The sequence below is a fragment of the Aplidium turbinatum genome, chromosome 7 (genome assembly GCF_918807975.1).
Source record: "Aplidium turbinatum chromosome 7, kaAplTurb1.1, whole genome shotgun sequence".
Lineage (NCBI taxonomy): Eukaryota > Metazoa > Chordata > Ascidiacea > Aplousobranchia > Polyclinidae > Aplidium > Aplidium turbinatum.
The window spans coordinates 5,098,127-5,120,329 of NC_137478.1; the positions used below are offsets into that span (position 1 = coordinate 5,098,127).

Here is a 22,203-nt window from a genome sequence, read left to right on the forward strand (position 1 = left end):
TTTGCTTCAGTGTGTACCTTCTGGTGAACATTTTCTGACCTTGAGGAGTGAATAAACCTTTCTTGAGCAAAAGTGAATGTTCAGTAAAGTGTTTGCTATTTATTAGCAGCAAAAATATTCTGTTACAACTTGCCTCTGCCTGTATTACAACTTGCCCCAGATCCGGGGCAAGTTGTAACGCTCGATTGAAGTTTTTCTAGGCCAATTTTCTCAAAATCCTTAATTCATATCACAGGGCTTTAGGTGGAATAATATGCGTAAATAGTTTACCTATACAACTAATCTCCAAAAAATTTGCTCAGACTTGTTTTTACAGACATATAATAAATAATTCAAAAAATGTTACAACTAGCCCCGGTCTCCCCTACCACTTGACCTAACATTCAGTTTGTCACAAGTACCACTGGCCTAACTTGGCTAGTGCCATTTGGCCTAACATTCAGTTTTTCACCAGAGGTGGGAGAGATGCGGTTCAACAGAAATTCAGCAAAGACAGGAAAATATAAATGTTCATGTATTATGCTAAAAACTGAATGAGGCATGTATTATATTGTAGATATAAAACAGTACGGTATAAAATTTGGCATTGAAATTGCGATTCGTTTGAAGTTTTCCAGGATTTCGTCGCCACTTGCTTATTCGTCTTCAGCAGGAGGTAAATCTATAAAAAAAGTACAATTTTTAAGTGCATGTGAAATCAACTACTTTATGTCAGTGCAAAACATGATTCAATAAATAGCCCAGCAAAAACGCAAGAAAATCACACTTTCTGTACAAAACCAACTAGCCTACAGAGATAGCTTTGAGCTGGGTGGAGATTTTCAGTTGCTTTTAAGCAAGCCAAATTCAGGATGTACTAATTCTCACAGCAATATCAGAAAAACATCAACTTCAAATTCACACAAAAATGAAGATATCACTGAATATCACAACACGCATTGTCAAAACGCAAAAGTATTTTTTTACACGCAGTTTATGTATTTACTTAAGGTCCCTTAAGTTCGTATGCTATCCACGCAACGTAAAACCTGTCACTGCAATAAGCGAACACAGTGCTCTTCAACAGGGGTTCCGCGGAACATGTACTGAAGTCTGTTAGATTTCTGCAATAATTCCTCGTTTTTTTTAAAGGAATTGATTTCTGGCTTCATTGTATTGATACGACATTGTAAATTTTTAGATCACCGTGTCGCATTAACCTTCCAAGTAGGCCAATTAGTTAAACAAGAGGTTGAGTGCAGTCAGTAGCCGAAAAAAAAAAAGATAGTTGCTGCGTCACTTGTTCATTGTTATGCTATCAATAAAAACGTTATTGTTTTGATCTAAATTTTAGTTAACGGGGGGTTTCGTGGCAAACACGAAAGTAAATCAAGAGTTTAGCAATGATAACCCAGAGAGCAAAATCCGTCATTTTATTGTCATTGGCTGGGAATAAGGTTCAAGAGTACTGAGCTAACAGTAAGATTAATGTTCTCAGCAGCAAAAAAAATCCCTTTAAATCGGTCAGTGAAAAAATTGTAAAAATGTTTTCTTCTTGAATCACCTCTGCTGCGTTTTTGTACGAAAGAAAGGATATTTTAATGCAAAACGTAGCCCGGCTTCATGTAATTGCACCAAAACAAAAAGTCAATATAAAGAATAATCATAAATTAATGACCACCTAAAGAAACAACTCGATTTGCCACAGCTTCTAGGTTATTATTGACACTTTGTCCTCTTTGCCTTCTCAATGACAACATAAATAGTTAATTAGTCATACCATTATCAGACAGGAAAAGTTTCACAAATGTAATTTCAAGATTTTAGAGTTTAACCGGATGTTAGCAGCAGTCAACAAAATGTGATGGTCAGGCTGAATGCCATGATTGCATGACGCTCACAGTGCTTACAAGTCGGAAAATATAAGCTTCAAGTGAATAATATCCAATGACTACGAGGTACTTACTTCTAGTAGATGGTTGTAGGGAACTTTTACGATCATTTTAAGGCCTTAACACTACTTACACTTGCGCTATGCTTACTGTGCTCGCTATCAGAACTCGAACTACTATTGCCTGATCTAGAGCGGAGACTAGATTTTTCATTTGGTGTTGGGGTGCGGGAAGGGTAGTGAGTTTGAAGGGGTAAGTTGGGTGACGAGGTGGAAGACCTTTGACCTGTTGATGGGGAATTCGGAATAGAGGGGTTTTTGCTGGGTGTAGGTGAATTACCTTTCTCCGGGGATGAAGTACGGGGTTCCTGAAGCGGACTTGGAGGTTTAGAGTTGGAATCTAAAGTATCATCTTGCTGATGAGAATCTATAGGAGCCGGATCATCACTTGATGTTGCAGGAAGAGCACCCTCCTCAGCTGCAACTTCATTTTTTTGTTGATCATCATCTTCTTTGGTGGCTTCTTCTTTGGTGGCATCTTCTTTGGTGGCATCTTCTTTGGTGACATCTTCTTTGCTGACATCTTCTTTGCTGACATCTTCTTTGCTGACACCTTCTTTGGTGTCTTCTTTATTGGTGGAATCTTCTTTGGGGTCTTCCTCTTTGATGGCTTCTTCTTTGTTGGTTTCTTCTTTAGTGGTTTCTGCATCAACGACAGGACCTCTACTGCTAGCCTGAGAACCTGGTCTATCAACATTTGCATCATTCTTCCCTGCATCTGTCTCCTCCTCATCACCAACATCCTTTCTTTCTGTGATGTCGGACCAAGAAGTGAAGATTCCGGGATGCCAAGTGTTGAATGGTGAAGCCACCCCAAAGGAAAGATGTGTTGACGAAGATCGGTTAGTTGCAATGAAATAAAATAAAACAAACTGGTTAGTATCACATCAGTGCAAAAAAAAAAAACAATGTGAAATAGCTTGTGCTGACGTCACCCGCAAGTCTGCTCAAGAGCAAGAGTTGGCCTTACAAGCGATGGTGTGCATTTTTATATCGACATAATTTACGTTTAAACAATTGATCGGACGTCCAAAGTTATTCTTGAATTTTCTTTGCAAATATGCGATCTGGCTCGGGGTTTTGCAGAAACAATCAAATTACAAACGAAGTTCGTGGCACAAACCTGAGGATTCAAGTGACAAAAATCTTATTGAGAGTAAATCGACATTTTAAATATTGAGTGCGACTATTCACCAGGCAACTTGTATAAAAACACGGACAGTTCTTCTAGTGTAATTAAACAAACTACAGCAACACTGTTTTCATTTTAGATATTTCAGAAAAACGGTTCTGTGCTCTGGTGCACAAGTAATTCTCCAGCTCCCAAAAGAATTTAGTCGTGTCAGATTGGCGATAAATCGAAATAAGTACAAAACAATACAACTTGCGACAGTTTACTTTATCTTGTGCTAAAATAATGCCCAATGCTTTTAAAGTATGAAAGCTGGCTATGTTAAAAGCCTATGTAACTTAGATAGGAAAGAGCAATACAATATCACTGTTTATCTTCTAATACACAGATTTGTGTGGTTAAGCAGCGCAAGCTATTTCACCACTATAGAAAATGAGATACACAGCAAACTCTTCACGTAAAGCAAAATGAATCACATTTGTTCGAAATTAAAAGTGCACAAAGTTAAGAAACGAAAGCAGAAGTTTACGTTGGTAACGCTGAAACTCCAAGTGGTGTCATCTTAGGTATGTTGTGCAAAGTGGCCATGCAGTGCAAAGTAGAGAAGCAGTGTCAAACGTACGTGAAATAAACGTCCAACAACATAAACACATCGTCAAACATGCCATTGATGCACTTTACCTTCTGTTTTTTGTTCCACTTCTTCGGTTTTTTGTTCCACTTCTTCGGTTTTTTGTTCCACTTCTTCGGTTTTTTGTTCCACAGCCTCTCCGTCTAGAATAAATATTTTTCAACATTACCTTTGACATGCAGATGTTTACTTAAATACAGCAAACATTGACGCAATCCAGAGAAACTGAGTCACAAGCGTAAAATGACCAGCTCAGTGGCCGAGTGGTTGTCGCCTTCGGCTCTAGTGCTGGTAGGTCTGGGTTCGATTCCAGGTAGAGTTAAACCAAAGACTTTAAAAACTGTAGGCCTACCGATTGTGTTCTTTCTTGCATAATGCAGTGAGGATAATTCTGATAATAATATGATATTGTAAATATGATAGAAAATGAAAAATACTGTATGTCCTGTAGCTAAAATACCTTTAACAGTTGTAGAGCGACAACAAACAATCCATAAGATTATTACACACGCAACATATCCTGTAAATGCATCGGCAACCACACAATCACAAAATACCTTCATCAGCCTTTTCTTCAGCGGCTTCTTCATCTGAAATAAACATTTTATCTGATTGATTATTAGTTAACAGATAAACCAAACGCATTACGAATCGTGCACTGACATCGCTTGTTGCATCACAGACATGTAGTTTTTATTTTTGATTGTAATTCATTTAAGCAACTTCCTGGCAAATGTTGTCACTCAGTTTACCTCAGGACGACGTCTCCTGCTTCACACAGTCAAAAGGGAAGACGCATTTTGAATGGAAATTAGAGTAGAATTCGGCGATAGTGACATTTCGCAATAGTGGTATCATGGCCACCTAAAGATACGGCCTGATTTGTCACATTTTGCAGAAATTTCCAGGTTTTTCTAACTTTAGGCGAACGTTTAAATAAATTTTTCTAAAAATTATATTTTTACGCTTTCTTTACTCTTTTCCCCAGATGACACAATAGGTTTTAACATCCTCACATGTTGAAAAACAAAGAAAATTTGATTTCGAAGATTTTAGTCAGACTGTTAATTTTTCAATAACAGTCTGATTTTGCGTTTTTCAACTTACTTTTTCTGATTTGCTATTGCTTCCCCAAGGCAACAAAAAAGTTTTATGTCATTAGGAAACCGCAAAAAGTAAAAGCGTCTCAAAAAATGTCAGTCAAGCACTAGCAGTTAGCTGTAATCAAAATTTTCAAAATGTGACAAATCAGGCCGCATCTCCAGGTGGCCATGGTGGTATTTATATATCTATTGCAAAGCCCTGGCATTTTTTCGAATGTCCCCTCAGGTGTCACTATCAGCCAGTACAAGTGTATTTCACATTACAAACAAGATGGAGCATCGATGAAACCAAACATCCAATGTTCAATGTTCAATTCCCGGTCTGATTTTCCTTGTGGTACTCTTAACCAAGATACTATACGTAAATTTATGATCGAGTGCAAGGTGAAAGTATTGCTTAAGGAACATACACTTAGATTTCAACATTAACTTTCTGTACACAAAAAGCTTCGGTTAAATTTGTCACCGAAAAACATGTTGTAAAGTCAGTGAAGTACTGTTAGTGTATCGTCGATTCAAGTTTGATTCTATTCGACTAAGAGTTGGATACAATGCGCCATTGTTCTCGATCATGAGCTGTTCGCTATGTTCGAGTACACTGTATCTCAGCTGTAACTTTCTATAGTACATGTATGCATTTTGGATGAAGTTTTATACAAGATTTTCTCAACTTGAAGATAACTGGTTGGAAATCAGTCAACATTATGCGTTTCGTTGCGTGGTCGATTTTATACAAAGAACAAGCTTTTTCCTACCTTGTTTTTCTTTCAGGGAACTTTCAGATTTTCCAGTCGGAGAATCTGGAAACAAAAATGAAAAATTTCAACTTCAAAACCGGTTTCTGGGTCACATGATGAGAACCCTTTTATCACCCAGGGGTGGTAAAAGGCAAAGCCCCTAGACCCTTGCAGTGGCAAAGAAGTTTCAAACAAAGAAGAAATTGGGGGAGAAATTACGTGGGAAAAGAACGTAACAGTTAAACAGAGATGAAGAGGATGTCAAAGGGGGAGATGGTAGCCACAACAAAGAAATCAGATTATAGGAGGATAAAGACAAGAAGATGATTTGATAAGATTTTGAAGAGGAATCTATGACCGTCCGTCCTGGAGACCTCAACCGAGCGATAAATGGAGCAAAAAATCTGTGGGTCTTGAGCGATGTGACCAAGGAATGGCCACTCTTCTGCAGCATGCCGATGCGTCTTAGTCATAGAACATATTTCCAAAATGGGATGGCAAAAAGATAGACCCTTGGCTCCAACAGCTCATGGAAAACTGACGATAATCCCGCTTACAAAGTCGAGAAACTCAAGTTTAGAAATAAAGTAACAAAAAAAAAGTTTATTATATGAGATGAAGGATGTTAGAAAGTGGTTTGTTGTATATTTTTTTGCTTAGGTTTGTTGACAAGTCTCAAAAAATGAAACGCAAAAACTCTTAAATATATTTAAGCTAGTTCTTTTTTGCAGTAAGTTACAAAAAATGTGATTGGGTATGTCCAGAAGGATATATTCAATCCTGCTGGAAAGAAGTGATTGTAGAAAACGTACCACAAAAAAAACAAAAAACACTTTAATAGTTCGCCTACACTTTTTATGCTTTGTTCAAGCATCAAACAAGGCCCAAATTTTGAAATTATACTAAATTTGAAAAATCGGAGCCTACCTTTAGATATCCATGCGCATCAAGCAAGACAATATCAAATGAAAAGTATAGAATGGAGTATCAAACAAAAATTCATACTTGTAAATTATTTGTTGAAAGGAACAGTAAAAGTATATCAAAAATAAAACAAAATGTAATCCATGTTAAATTCAGTAGTGTTAGTATTATAGTAGACTTTATTGTTTAACTGGAGATACGGTCAGAAAAATAAAAATGGAAGGAATAAGTGAAGGATAAGACAGACAAGGCGGGACTGAAAGATACATGAAAAGGGCGAGATGGAGAAAAAGGAGTGAAGAAAATAGCTGCAAGGAAAGTGAGGTAGATATGCTCAAAGCAACTGGCGAACAAAGTATTAAGTGAAGAATTGAGAAGGCTTGACATCCACCAAGTAGAAGAAGTCGTACGGTGGAGGAGACTCTGTTAGCACGGCCACGTACAACGAGTGCAAGAGGACCCTAGCCTAATAAAGTTTAGTCGCTGGAAGTAGAAGGGTGTAATCCATGTGGACGACCAAAGAAGAAGTGGTGTGATAACGTGCCGAGCAACTTCCGAAAAGGGAAACTTGTGGCGGTCAAGGTTCAAAATAGGAGTGCATGGAAAGCCGCCATCAAGCCGGATCGAAATTTGTTGACGTCAAACCCTTGCAATACGGGGAACAAAAGACGTCAAACCGCGTACTACCTAAAGAATCGGCCACCCTCACCAGAGGGGACCAAATGGAATTGGGATGATAATGATGTACATTTTAATTCAGTCAATTATGTAAGGGCATAAAAATAGCCCAAATTGCACAGCCAAAATAGTTCAGAAAGCCAATGCTTATACAGTTTATGGTGGTATAACCTACAAGTTAAACATTAAACCTAAACTTAAGAAAAATTGAGAAGTCAAGACTGGTATGACTGGTACACATTGTAAGAAGAAATTTAAGCAAAATGATGCGACAGTTGAAAACGGGAATGAACAAAGGAAAACTAAACCATATCACAGTTGACTACACTTTCTACATGTATACGATAAACGTTTTCAACGTTGAGAGCAAGTGGTAGAAAGCTAGGTCAGAGAAGGTGCATTCCGTAGGGACATTCAAGAATGACGTGGTCAGCAGGTTGTTCCTTCGGTGGCGCCACATTCGAATGTCAGCGAAGTGAACCCACTGACACATTTGTGTATATTCAAATGGAAGCGACCAACTTCTGTTCGTTGTGGATTGAGCTTGATCTAACTGGTTCGAGACAGGTTTGCTCTTGTGAAAAGCATTATCACCTCATGAATGCGGCAATGAGCCTGATGACAGTGGTGCATCGCTTTCCTACAAATATTAAAGAGGTGGATGTTGAGGAAAGATGAATTTTGGACAGAAAGATGTAGAGGAACATCATCTGCAACTGACTTCATCCAAAGTGGGAGGAAAGTCAGATGATGGAAAAGCAAGATGAATGCTGATAAACTGATGGAAATCCAGTTAATAAGCAATAATATTTCAAAACCAACACCTGAAGAAAAATTAAACACAACTTAAAAATAGAAAAAGTATCGATATGAAAATATTGAATCATTGTGTCCAAAATATACAGTAAAAATATCGACCTAACATTTCAAAAATAACTGACATGAAACATCATAACTGAAAAGTGTTTCACACAAATACACAGGTAAAGCCCCTCACACAAATGAAAATATCATGAAACTGTGAGGGGCTACAAGACTGGAAATCAAATGGCAACATGCTATACCAATTGACGGTTGGTGCATGGAACTACCATCCCAGTCGAAATGCACATCTCCAAACATAAAGCGAATCTTCTCGTCGGCGCTATCCTGTGTGGATGGGGAATGGATAGCGTTTTCCATTACGGATTTTGCAAACAAAGCTCTGAATTGAAAAAAAAAAGTGAAGATGTTATCATGAAACACAACTGGAAAGGAAGAAAATATACGATACAACAGCAAAAGTTGTAATGTAAAGCTGAAGTAATGACTTGGCCTCTAACCATGTCATTGACACAACCATACAATAATTGCACGTGCAAACCAAAACGCAATAGAAGCTCAATATAAGCAAAATTGACTGTAAGACAATTGAAACTAGAAATCAAAAATTGGCACAAAAAGCGTTAAGTTTTGACAAAAAAAGCAAAACGAGCTGACACTGTTTATTTAAACCAACTAAAAATGAATGTTGTTACGCCAGTGAAGTTATGTTTAGAAATGTACGGGGAACTTACCCAAACAAGCTCAATGCGAATCACACAATGTTCTTTTCACGTATGGCAAACTAATATTATAGGTATATGCACACAAAACCAGATTTGTTTGTTAACAAATGGTGAATAAACTTGTATTCTAAAAAGTATATGCACTGATGATTACTCTGGGAAGGGGCCTAGTTATTCTGTGTAAAATATTACGCTGATTCTGCTGTAATGTATTTACAATCCTGCGACTTAGTTAGAGAGAGTGTGTGTACGTGTGTGTGTGTTGTGTGTTTGCATACCGGAGGGAGTTGGGATTGGTTTCTTTTGCGACTTCCGGGTCGGCAGGTCCCATCATTTCACGCAACTTTTCCACTGCGTTCTCAGCCGACAGAACCATCATCAGCGTGTCGCCGCTGGTCATGTGATTGATGAGGTCATCGTAAAACTCAGCTCCTTCCTATAAAAAGTACATACATGTGAAAGCAGTGCAAGGTGATATGCTTACATTGTTTGAATGCAGTTGATTGCAGTTATATCCACAACCTATATGGCGTCTCGATGCAAAACAGCGACTGGATCATGTGCGGTACCTGCCCTACATTGCGAACGATCCAACCACGTAGCTCAGTTGGTTGAGCAAGCCAACTTTACGAACGGAAAGACCTCAAGATCAAGCAACGCTGGTTCGACTCTCGGGGTCTGTGCTTGAACAAAATCTTCTTTTTACATGGTTTAAAATCCCATTGCAGGTAAACTGATCCGTCAGTTGGTTTAAAGTTTGTGCATGGATGGAAAGCAAGGTTGGTAGAAAAACTGAGGATTTTAAGCTGAAGCAGTTTGAGGCTTACAACAATCGTAGTCAGCTTAAAAACAACAAGGTTACAAATAAGAAAATAATTTATCAACTTGTGACGTGTGAATGAGGTGGTGGTTTCAGAGAACTGCATTGAATTGTTAGTTGTCCAAATAACAGACTCACTTTTGATTTGTATATTTCACCAGCGATTTCCTTGGTCAAGTTCATGTCTTTTTGGCAGGAGATCATAAATCCAGCTTCCTTTAATTTTCCTATGATCTGATCTGAAACACATCAAGTTTGTTATAAAAAATAAGAATGAGCAAAGCTTGATGTGTTTTACAGCTGCAAAATTATATTTTATTTCATGATGTTATTTTAGTATCAAATGTCATCGAATTCGGTATGAAAAATAAGGATAAGCAAGGCTTGTTGACGTGTTTTATTGTTGCAAATTATATTTTATATTTCATTTAACGATGTTATTTCAACATTAAATGACGCGCAATTAAGAAGTAATTATTAAACGCTAAGTAAAGGTTGCTCAACTGCAATGGCAGAGAAGTAACAGTGATGGTGAAGTTTTGGTAGTTCAAATCACCTTTTTCCGACATGGCGTCAGGCTTGATGACAGCGAGGGTTTGGTCTTGCTTGAAGATCTTTGCCAGTTCTGCTTCTGCCTGGCCGGGTGAGTCACTACCGTGCAGCATGTTGATTTCGTCGTCAACCTTGAATTGGGCTCTGAAAACACACCGCTCGTTGATCAAGCTCATAACATAAACTTATTCCACAAGAGTAGATAAAACGATCTGTTTCAACCTAATGCTGCGCGTTCGCACGAGCAGAATTAGGTTGAAATAGATCGTTTTATCTACGCTTGTAGAAAAAGTCGTGATCATGCTGCTAAAGACGAAACTCAAACTTTTTATGGTATTATAAGAATTTTAGTTCTTCTTCAAAGTGTTCTATTTATTGAGAAGATTTTGACAAAAGGTTTTTCACGAATGCAAACAATCGGAGAATGTAATGTAGTCTGTCAAAACAATTGCAGCATCAGTTTTAGAACACTTAGTTAAGTCTTACCGTAAGCTTTCTGGTTCATTCTCTACAGCTTCAGCGACAATTTTTGGTCCCAACATATCCCGCCACCTATCCACAGCTTCTTGGTGGGCAAGGCAGAGAGCCAATACAGGGCCACTGAAAAGATTAGTACGTTTCAGTTAAAAGGTTATTAGTGGCATCAAACATCCACTTTTACGTAGATATGGGAGACAAACTTGCAGGCAAATCCACATTAGTTACCATAGGAGATTCACAGCTATGATGCTTGCGATTCTTTCAAGAGCTAAATTTTTAGATAAAAGGTTTCACACTCACAGAAATGTGGCTTTATTTCTAAATGGCACCATGGCCACCTAAAGATACGGCCTGATTTGTCACATTTTGCAGAAATTTCCAGGTTTTTCTAACTTTGGGCGAACGTTTAAATAAATTTTTCTAAAAATTAGATTTTTAAGCTTTCTTTACTCTTTTTCCTAGATGACGCAATAGGTTTTAACATCCTCACATGTTGAAAAACAAAGAAAATTTGATTTTGTAGATTTTAGTCAGACTGTTAATTTTCAATAACAGTCTGATTTTGCGTTTTTCAACTTACTTTTTCTCATTAGCTACTGTTTCCCCAAGCCAACAAAAAAGTGTTTTGTCATTAGGAAACCGCAAAAAGTAAAAACATCTCAAAAAATGTCAGTCAAGCACTAGCAGTAGCTGTAATCAAAATCTGCAAAATGTGACATATCAGGCCGCATCTCCAGGTGGCCATGATGGCACAAACTGCGAACACGTAAGTTACCGTTAAAATGTCAAGCAGAAAATGAAAAGGATCTTGGTTTTATGCCAGTGGAGAGCAGATTAAAAAGAAAGTTTTACTTTTTTTATTAAGATATGTCTAAAGAAAGACGATTTAGATGAAAAGGACGAGAAGCCAAGGAAGCTATTACTCAAGTTCAGCTTAAACCATGTGATTAATCGTCTTACTAAAACATGCCTTTCAAGAGAATCGAACTCAAAACCTTTGGAACGCCGGGAAGATGCTCATACCATTCGGCCACGCAGGCCAACATAGTTAAACGTCCGTTTCAATAACAATATTCATCACAGAATTTCACAGACTACGGAAGTAAATAGCTTTAAGGTAAAAAATATCAACCACTATACCAAGTCATTTGCTTGACAAGGGGGCCAAAATATTCTTTGTCTTTGTGTTCTATGTAGAAGTTTTCCGCTTGCTCGGTTGTCAATGTCAACTCTTTTTGCATCGCAATCTTGAAGCCAGCTTCATCAATCTTTTGCAAAATCGCATCTGGTAAATAAAGACTTTATCAGCAAGATGTTCTTAGTTAATTTCATCCGAAATCTCGGTTCCATGCGGAATAGAAAATAAATATGACCACATGGATGTAAGATGAAGCATGGACATCTCAATCAACGGTAGCAGCCGATTTGACAAACTTAAGTCTTGTTAAATAAAACTTACACAACATTTCGCAGCAAAGAAATACTTCGCCTCTACAGCGCATTTCGGTGCTTTGTTCGAGCTTATATTCTGTGTTAGCTCTTTCACTCATCTTTGAAGCTTTAGTAAAATTGCATAGGCGGAGATTGTTCCTTCTATTAAACTTGGAAAAAGGTTCGATAAAACATCGCGTTTTGTTTACTTCAGTTAATGCTTGAAGTGCAAGGTAAATCTCTGATGAACTTTTAGACCCGAAGTAACTTTTAGCTTAAGTGAAACATGACATCCTGATGAAGGCTAAAGTTAAGCCGAAAACGTTCGACTGTAAAAACTATTTGTAAATATGTAAAACATAGTGTTATAATGCTCAACCCTGTTGTATTGTTTTGTCTTGCCTGCCTTTGGTACAAGAAAGAAAACTCTCTTGCCGAAAGGACATTGTTTAAACATAAACAAACATCTGATACACAGGACAGAAGTTGTCACAAATACCTTTGTGTTTCCGGAGTGCGTCTGGTCGGATTATCGCAAGAGTCCTCTTCAGTTGCTCCTTCGGTCTGGCGGATGGTACCTTGCTCCTCTTGCTTGATGCTCTGGAGGTAGAAATCAAAGATACATCCTTACACCAAGATTCAATGTTAAAGATTTGTTTAAAAACATATTTTATGACGGAATTTTGTATTTAGTGAGAGCATCATCTAACAAAGTGACTTTTGTGTTGAAATATCGTCAATCAATGTTTAAGCTACAAAAATGGCTTTTCTGGCTAAGAAGTGGAGTACCGTGCTAGAAGAATTAGTTGCATCGGTTTTAAAGTCAGCAGTTGAACAACTAAAGGCTCGTTCCAAAGAGGTAAGCATAGAAAAAAGAGCACTGGACACATTATCAAATTCTCGAGTTACGGTGAAAGTAAAAAGAGAGAACAGAGCTGAAACATGCAGCTTTCCATAAAGAGGGACAGCTTTCCTTCCTGCCCCGTGTCATCTACAACTCTGAATAAAACGTTTGAGTGTTGACGTGTTTTTTCAACTTTTAGGAGTAAATTTTATGGCAAAGGCAAGTGAATGAAATTGGTACAAAAAAAAATGGCAAGTGATGGTCACGAAAGACCGACTATGGAATAAAAGGACAGAAATTCCAGGGACAAAACAGCCAAATGATTTCTCAAAAAATAAAATCACAGTTCCCAGCACATTTGCGCCGAGTGTAGCAAATCCATTTCGTTGTTTTGATGCTACATTAGCGCCAAAAAGGTTGGCATAGGCGTAAACACAAAGTTGTCAATACAAACCTTGAAAGAGCTCTTCCACTGCTATAGGTTGGGGGGGTAAAATCGGGATAGAAAAACCCTAATTCTCTGACAGCTTCCTCTTGGGAACTTGACCCGTGCAGAGCATTCTTGGTGGCGTTTTCACCATAAATCGAACGCAAACTGGAAAAATATCAAAAGCATTGTTGTTAAAACATATTGGGATCGTCTAAAAACTGCTTTAAATGAAGTCTGCCCGGATGAGTAGGCCTATTTGCTATCTATAAGGCCGCTGCAGCAGATGTTCTGTTTTGACAGGTAAACACTTTAACAAAGGGCAATGTTCCCTATGAAGCAGCTAACTGCAGTCATTGTGGCACTTCTAGCATTTAGCTAGAGATTTGATTCTTGTTTTGAATTGGTTTGGTAGTTGCAGAAGAAAAAAAGAATGGCAGGTGTGGGAATCAAACTGACGTCATCGAAATGACTACTTCTCTAACCCTCAAACCGCTAAGCCATACTGCTGATGGTGTAACGTTCACTTAATTTAGTTTCTGACGTGCAAGAGTCACATGACTGCAATCAGCTGATTTAAATCTTGCATTCTGATTGGTTAATAAACCCCATCTGCTGCGGCGAACGGCAGATTACAAATACGCTGCCGATTACAAATATCCAGCCCCGTTTTTCGGCTTGAAAGCGAAGTTACCCAAAACCAAGCAACGCTGGTTAGACTCTTGGGATGTGCGCTTGAGCTGAGTATTTAAAAAAGTGGTCTCAATATAGCAACATCTATTGGATGACATCACTTTCAAACAACCAAACTTTAACAAACGGAAACTTCACTGTCAATCTCGGTGACAGGAACTGCATCCGTAGTTCATAGCCTCTACAAGTATGCAAAACTGCCTGGATTAAGATCTCAAAATAGATTTTTCAGTCCACAATCAATCAAGTAAAAATATACATAAAAAGTGATAAAAATATAAAATCTATTTTGGTTTTTTAATTAAACCACTAAAACTATTTTATTACCTTCCAGTATAACTCGTCGTCAATGAAAGTTTTATTAAAATCCTTTTTTAAATTAACTAATGATCCAAATGGACACGTAGTGCGATAAAAAATATAAAAAGAGCAAAAAGTATCTAGCACTGAATTGGCATTCAAGCTTATTACAGAGCTTTGCGCCGCACAAGTGCAGCTTCGTCAGAAAATATTGTTAGATACCGACAAAGCCATACTTGTGTAGCAAAAGCTTTATAATAAACTTGAATTCGCCAATTCACTGCTAGATACTTTTTGCTCTTTTTATATTTTTTATCGCACTACGTGTCCATTTGGATCATTAGTTAATTTAAAAAAGGATTTTAATAAAACTTTCAGTGACGACGAGTTATACTGGAAGGTATAACTGAATGTGGTTAGTGAGATGCTCTCTACTTTTTCTTTGTTACCTTTCTGGGTTTTCATCTTTAGCAACAGCAGCATCAAAAGGTCCAATTATATTCCTCCATAATTCCACCACCCCTTCTCCTGTCTCCCCCTTCGTGAGAACCAACACCCGGCAAGGTCCACTAGTTACGTACTTGATGAGGTCATCAAAGTAGCTCTAAAAAGAGAAGTGTTCTTCTGAAAGTTTTGTTGTCAATAAGAAATGAGATTTTAATCGAGATGTATGTTAGGTTGGAAAAAATGAAGAAGGGAAGAAAACAATTTGACATTTAAATTTTGTGAATTTAAAAAGGGCCATTGAACTATGCAGGAAGACTATATAGCTAAACCTTTTTTATCGAACGACAGAATTTATATAAGAAACCAAAAAAACTTATAAGTGCTCATATTCCTGAACAACATTGAACAAAACCACTGATGGGTTTTGCAAACAATAAATTTTCAAAAGGATTCGGTTCAGATGCTCACCTCTCCCGATTTGCTGTTATAGAACTCAGTAGCTTCTTCTTCAGTCAACATTCTTTCGTCATTGGCTAAGATTTCAATTCCTGCTTCTTGAATCTGCAAATACAAAAACATGTTGAGAAGAGGGATAGTGCACCGTGTACCTGGTGGATGGAATAATTCACATGAGCTTTAACAAGCGGAAACACTATTATGTCAATCTCGGGGATCGGGCATGCGTCAGTGGTTCAAAGCCTCCCCAAGCATGCAAAACTGCCAGGATTAAGCTCTCAAAATTTTTTCTCACTCCCAAGATAAGGATTCCCGCAATCAAACAACCGATGTAAAATCAACAAAACAGATCATTGTATGCAGATTCTTCAGGTGAAAAAAAAACAGATTTTCTTTTGGTTTTCAAAGTCATCTTCGTTGCAAGCAGATTGTAAATTTATTTTAGTTCAGAGTTGTACACAACTTTTTCGAAACAAATCGAGGCAAGAACAAACTAATTCAGAAGCGTCAGAAAATGGGACTAGTGGAGGATAACCACAATGAGAATAATGGAACTGATTTGATCTCGCGATCATATTGCGTGGTACAAGCGTTCCCACACATAGAAAACGATGAGATTAAAATCGAGTGATGACCAATTTTGCACTTTGATTGTAAAGCAAATTCTCATTTAATGAGAACAAAAACTCTTGACAATCCAATTTGTCAGCAATTCAATTGGTCGAAAAAATATTTCTTTTCCAAGGAGTTACAAAAAGAATTGAGTAAATCTTCGCATTTTTCAGAAATCCTATTTGCAAAGTACAGCATTCCACCTAGCACAAGCTATCTTTTTCTTCATCGCTTCAGCGTGAGCAGACGTTGGGACGATGCAAAAATTGCATTGTTTGCCATTCGATGACTTACCTTTACAATAATCTCGTCGACCTGTTCATTCTGTACAACGTCAGGTTTGATCAGGGCAACAGTGACTTGCTTTGGAACTGCAACATACACAAACCAGCTGGCAAAATCTGTCATTTTACATTGATTCAAGGTCTGCAGACGTTCAATCAATGTAAATAGGACAGATTTTTCCGGATGAGGTTACAAGCATGAAGAAATGATGTGTATTGCTCAAGTGAACGGTAGTTCAGATGCAATATAAGAACAATTACGCATGTGTTCTACATATTTGATGCTTTTTATTGTACTGCAAATTGTACATGAAGAAACTGTAAGAGAAAAGCCAGCTAGTCCAATCGAAATACTGTACGCTGTATGTTAAAACAAAACTGTATGTATAGCATTTGAGACATTTTGGGTCTTTAACCAGTTTTTAGACTTGTTTTACGTTTGAAAACTGAAAAGGACAGTTAAAATTAATAAATTGTTGCTGCTAATATGAAACAACGTAAAATATTCAAAAAAATACAAAATGAGTAACGTATTGCAGTTTTCTTGAAGAATTAAACGAAATTCATGTGCAGACGTTAAATAAATGTAAAAATGGTTAATTTCCTTTCTGGGTCATTCTTTGCCTACCGTTGTTATATGCAATAGTGATCAAAGTGATACTTACCAACACCCTCATCAGCACTTTCTTCATCTTCACTTTCATCCTCATCTTGGTCAGGACTCTCGCTATAATCGTCCTGGATCTACAAAAGAAGACAAAAACTTGGTTGGGCTGAAGGTTTTATAACAAAAAAACTAAAACAAGTGTGGTTGAAATTTGAAAAAAACAGTGGTTGAAAAATCAGACTGATCTCACTATTTCATCGGGTATGGAAATAACTTTTGCTGCCCAGTGTGAATCTAGCCGATAAACATCAAACCTTATCTTTCAAACAAAACGAATCTTTTTTGGAGTTTACACCACATACAGAGGGAGACTGTCACCAAGCATTTGATAAATAGAATAATTTGCGTTCTTCTGGTGACGATACTAGGTTACCACCTGATGTTAAGTAAGATATCAAGCTATCATTTCCCACGTTTCACCAACTTAATCTTTCAAATTTACATATTGATCTTTCAAAAGTTTACACTGCTCATAGCTTTCTCATTGTTTATATTCCGACAGCAGAGTACTTTTGCTCGATCTGTAGCCAACTTCTTTCCGGTCTAAATCCATTCAACCACACTAGGCTGAAGAGAGTTCATTAATACGCGCCCGGCTCAAGTCCACGTGGCGCTGGTTCGACTCTCGGGGTGTGCGCTTGAGCAACGCATTTCAGGACTGCTCTCCATTCAGCGGCACCTAATGAATGGAATAATTCTCCGGCAACAAGACTTCAACAATGAGAAAACTTCACTCTGTCAATCTCGGTAACCGGCCCTGCGTCAAGAGCCTCTGCAAGTATGCGAAACTACCAGGAATAACCTATCAAGGCTTTGTCAGTCCGAGTATAAAGATTCAAAACCAACCAACCAAGTTAAACTCAGCAATTTGTTATTAGTGTTTTTAAACGCTGGTTGGTGGCATTTCAACTTACCACTTTACGTTCCGCTTCACCAGCAATCACTTTATGTTCACTTGATAGAGACGAAGTAATAGTTTCCTGGATGAGAGGAGCATTGCATCCTCTTACGCAAGCGATAAGTTCTCCACACTAAAATATGCAAAAACGTTTACCTGAGAAGCAACATGCTTGAAACGCTTGATTAATCTCATCAAAAAATAAAGAGCCCAAAATGTAGATACTAAACTCATGTTCAGAAAACGTTTCGAAAACTATACTGTCTTCATCTTCACTGAGCTACAAATGTTTATAAATATGGTTTTCGAAACGTTTACTAAACAGGAATTTAGTTATCTACAATTTGGGCTCTTTATTTTTTGATAACATTTTGATCTGTTGTAATTGTCCTTATGAGATGAACTGAACTTTAAATGTGATAGAAATTAAATCATATTTAATAAAGTGTTTTACAGAAGTCTCTTTGTTCCTGAAACTTAGACGTTTTACATATTTTCAAACGTATTAGTGACGCAGACAATGCCACCGAAATTAACCGGGATCTTAAAATTTCCAGCTGTAATACAAGTGAAATGTAATATTTTAGAAATTTTTAATTTGATTTTACAACTTTCACAGAATAGACAGGTGTCTTACACATTTACAAACACGCACACTTGGACACCCTGGGAAAACAAACGCAAACGAGGAATTGAAAAAAATAAAATGGAGAGATGAAATTGACAAAGAATGTGGAACATACTGGAACAACAAAATGGTGTCACATAAAAATACACGATCGACTGGGTTGACAAGAGAAAGGAAAGGCCTTTGCTCAGCAGTGTGCTACCATTGGCTGAATATGATAATGACACATGTCTTAAATCAATCATCAGTCGATTACTAGCAGTGGCATTGCATTTAATTTACAATTGTTGTATCTGGGTGATGTTAAATAAGTTGTGCTGTTCAACAGTACTTCAATTAACAGCATTTTGGTAACACAAGAAGGAACAACAGTTTGCTTGGCATTGAACACTTTTTGTAGTATTAATAGTATGATACCGTATTTATTGTTTTAAGACTTTTTACTCAGAAACTATTCATGAAAACATGCAATGCGTTCCTTGAGATACAAATTGTTAACTTTCTCCATTTTTTCATAAAGTGCGCATGGCGCACTACCGGACGTGGAGTTTTCTACATATTGATTTTGCATTTGAAACTCCGATAAAAAAAGCTCATGAAACATGTTGGCCGAAATTAAAACATAGAAAGGTATAAAATAATTCTATTTGAATAAGTACATTCTGATGATTCTATCGAAGTGAAACAGGCTGTTAAGGTTTTCAGTGAACTTGTAACTGATTTTGATGTAAAAAGACATTGTTGTATTTTCAGACACATTTAACAAAATATTAATAACTAACATGTTTCACTATTTTTATGTTTGAGCAACATCAGCTTACCCCATAAAAGAGAAAATTTGGTTCACATTTTCCTCGATATTGTTCTAGGCTGTCAATGGAGTCGACTTCAGCCTGGCATTAAATGAAGAAATTATCAAATCAAACATTCAAATGAAACAACACATGAATTTTAATACTTTGAATACAAACAGTCAAATTTTCAATAACAAAATTGGATTCAGCAGGCTACTAAAGTTTATATATTCCTAGACTAACAATAGTGTGTTATATGACGAGAATGTCTTCAATGAGAAAATTTTCTTCTGATAATAAACAAATAGGATTTAAAAATCATCATTTAATGGAAAGTTTTCATAATATATAGTAATGGTATGTAACTGCATATGATAAGAAAGTCACACAAACCGTAGCAAATCGTAGCAAGTCATCTCCTAGTTCATTCTTTATTCGTTTTAGCATGCCAACAATGGCTGTACATGGTCCGCACCATTTCTGGTGAGCATCAACCACTGGAAGTGAATAGAAAAAATGTCAGTAGAAATTGAGACCATTCCAGGCAAAAAAGAAGCTTAAAGTCTGTTTGAAAAATCATTCCTACCTTAGATTAAGAACTTGACAGACGAGATGAAGTTAAATTTAATTCAGCTAAAAAAACAAATTAACTTATATACTGTATATTACTGCAGTAGTTGGATGAAATGGTCCAATCATAACTAAATCGGGCAATTTATAAGTAATCTACATTTAAATGATAAAAAAATATTATACACAAACCATGATAGCAATTTGCAAATGCACTTTAATTACAGCAGAAACACAAAAATACTATTAGCTATATAATATGTTAGGCTACATACTTGATACCACAGTTGATTAAATAAGCAAATGTTCATGCTTTATTTAGAACATACAGGCCTCTAAGCTCCTGGCGGCCATGGGTGCCGAGAAGTCGCTGACGATCAATAAAAACTTGAAGACTAGCTCTACACCTAATTGGAAAGCAGGGCATATAACTACAACTGCAAATATGTTTCAGGTCCTTGTTTACGTTGTTTTTATCAAAATAAACGCAAAAACACGATATCAATTAACGGATTTTCAAAAACACAATTGTTTAACAGATTTTTTGTTTTGGCTGCTGGGCATGAGAATTTGGCAGCTGGGAAGAAGCTCTGGTAGGCCATGCTTGGTTGTCGGAAAAATAAAGGAGCTTAGAGGCCTGACATGCCATTGCCATGTACACATATGGTAAATATATATATGATATATCATACATACTGCACTGAGGCTGGAAAGCCGAAACGGTGTGCCACTGTCTGCAGTTATGGACGCTCTTGGCTTATGCCAATTGAGCACTTCACTGGATGCACCTTGCTGTGCATTGCGCAAAGCTCACTGCTCGGCAGTTTGAGCACTTTCGCAAGGTTGGCGGACATGGCGGTAGTTCCATTTTTTGGAGCTTGGGCTCCACAGATGGGAAAACGTCACACGGAGGTATCTCTGTGGCCATACCCAGGGTACCTACTGCACTGAGGAGGCCGGAAGGCCGAAACTGTGTGCCACTGTGTGCAGCTACATACATATCATGCGTACACTCTTAAATCTTCATATTTCAAATCTTATACTGTACAAATTACACCACAATTTCTTATGAAAATTTACAACACAAAGTACCATAAAACTATTCAAGAAAGTGTTACAACACTGTCTCACATACCATACAATTTTTCTTTGGTCATAACATCATCCCAAGCTTCTTGACTGTTTAAAGTTTCCTGAAATGCATGTTACAAAATGAACTATCCACTCATAACATAAAAGTACAAGTGAAGATATAAAACCAAACTAATTGATATGTTTGATAGTATGAATAAATTTGCAAGTTCTTTGTTTGTATCAAAGAACAGTAGTCCCTGTTACTAAACCTACCTCAAGACTGGACGATTTTTGGGCTTATTAAGCAGGTGAACCTATTAAATAGGAGGCGATGCCACTCATATACATTCAGTAAATCCGCACTGGACCAAATTGGGCTTAATAAGCAGGTAGAGGATTACTGCACCACAATTGAACTTGCTTTCGTTTGAAAATAAAAGGTGAATTACCTGTAATATAATCTCCTTTCTTTTGGCCATTGTGCATTAAACTTTGAGATATATATATTCAACTAAATAAGGTCTACAATAGCACACACTGTGTATAAAATAAGTAAATTTTTAACGCGCATGGGACAGCAGTAAATTGAGAAAGGAACTTTTCACACAAATCCAATATAAAACATACATAAGATCTGAATCTAAATAAAAACAATATAAAGTGCCAAAACATACAAAACTTGAAGGAGTTAAATACGTAAAATGTGGCACCAACTTGATGACTTGCCCTTTTCAATAACAGTTAATGGAATATACTATTTTCTTGATGTCAACAGGTTTGTCCCATGCAGATACGAAACACTCCAGCAAAGGAGCAAAGGCAAGTAAGCCACCATGATTGCTCTATCATATTTTCCTTTTTAGTAAAAATTTTCATTTTTTTTTATAATGAAGCTAATAATCTAGCTTGCTGGTTCAGTGCTGGTTTGAGCATCAATTGAAAATTAAACTGTATAATACAATATGATCTGCAAGCACACAAAGTTGGGCTCATAACTTATGTAAAAAAAAGTCAAAATCCTGGATAACCCTTAGTGAGAGTCTCACTGAGACTTTCAGTACCGTATATGTAAATGATGCAAAAAGATAAAGAGGGACACTGAAAACTGATAAAGCAAATGATCTTATCCATGTTTTTAACAATAACTACAATAAAATACAACACCACCAGCAGACCCCGCACATGCCTCTACTAGGACACTTCACTAAAACTACATTACGGTATATGCCTTAAAACAGTTGTCAAGAGGTAACAATGCCAATGTTTTTTTTAATTTACAAACTTTAAAACAAGTAGCCTGAGAATTGATGCAGGCAAAAGATGATGCTAAAACAGCTGCACATACTTTTTGTTGCTGTACCAGCAAACACCAAACTACCACAATATTATTGTTGTTGTTGTGATTGTAAACATGATTGAAAATGACGATGCAAGTGCAAGAGCAACATAGATGCAAAAAACCTGCATGAAACAGCTATATGCATGGCAACGTTTGGTGATACTATAGTCTAGCCACTTTGGCAGTTTCTTATTTTCCACTGAAG

The 22,203-nt window shown here is 37.1% G+C and overlaps 1 protein-coding gene across 4 annotated transcripts; it reads right to left on the bottom strand.

The window, feature by feature from the left end:
- Positions 1-498: 498 nt before the first annotated feature.
- LOC145774123 (thioredoxin domain-containing protein 3 homolog) lies at positions 499-21,215 on the bottom strand. Of its 4 annotated transcripts, XM_082585279.1 has the most exons (23): positions 21,109-21,215; positions 20,721-20,778; positions 19,409-19,512; positions 19,043-19,114; positions 17,610-17,726; positions 16,694-16,772; positions 16,039-16,115; positions 15,145-15,237; positions 14,679-14,833; positions 13,264-13,404; positions 12,465-12,565; positions 11,675-11,819; positions 10,541-10,654; positions 10,059-10,198; positions 9,641-9,741; positions 8,961-9,118; positions 8,200-8,339; positions 5,552-5,596; positions 4,251-4,283; positions 3,744-3,836; positions 2,484-2,681; positions 2,211-2,453; positions 499-661 (listed from the first exon to the last, which is right to left on the bottom strand). In XM_082585279.1, the coding sequence occupies exons 1-23, from the start codon at positions 21,136-21,138 to the stop codon at positions 636-638; spliced, it is 2,463 nt and encodes an 820-aa protein (XP_082441405.1). In that variant the 5' UTR covers positions 21,139-21,215; the 3' UTR covers positions 499-635. The 4 variants fall into 4 exon arrangements, with proteins under 4 accessions (XP_082441405.1, XP_082441404.1, XP_082441403.1 ...); XM_082585278.1 differs by having other exon boundaries at positions 2,211-2,681; positions 8,227-8,339; XM_082585277.1 differs by having other exon boundaries at positions 2,211-2,681.
- Positions 21,216-22,203: the final 988 nt, after the last annotated feature.

Bases quoted from the DNA above. Each gene is read 5' to 3' on its own strand.
- LOC145774123 (XM_082585277.1), bottom strand. From the start codon at position 21,138: ATGGCCAAAAGAAAGGAGATTATATTACAG. The intron at 16,773-17,609 runs GTAAGTTGAAAT...CTTCTTTTGTAG, and splicing joins GTGAAGCGGAACGTAAAGTG to ATCCAGGACGATTATAGCGA. The intron at 11,820-12,464 runs GTATTTGTGACA...TTTATTTACCAG, and splicing joins CGCACTCCGGAAACACAAAG to ATGCGATTTTGCAAAAGATT.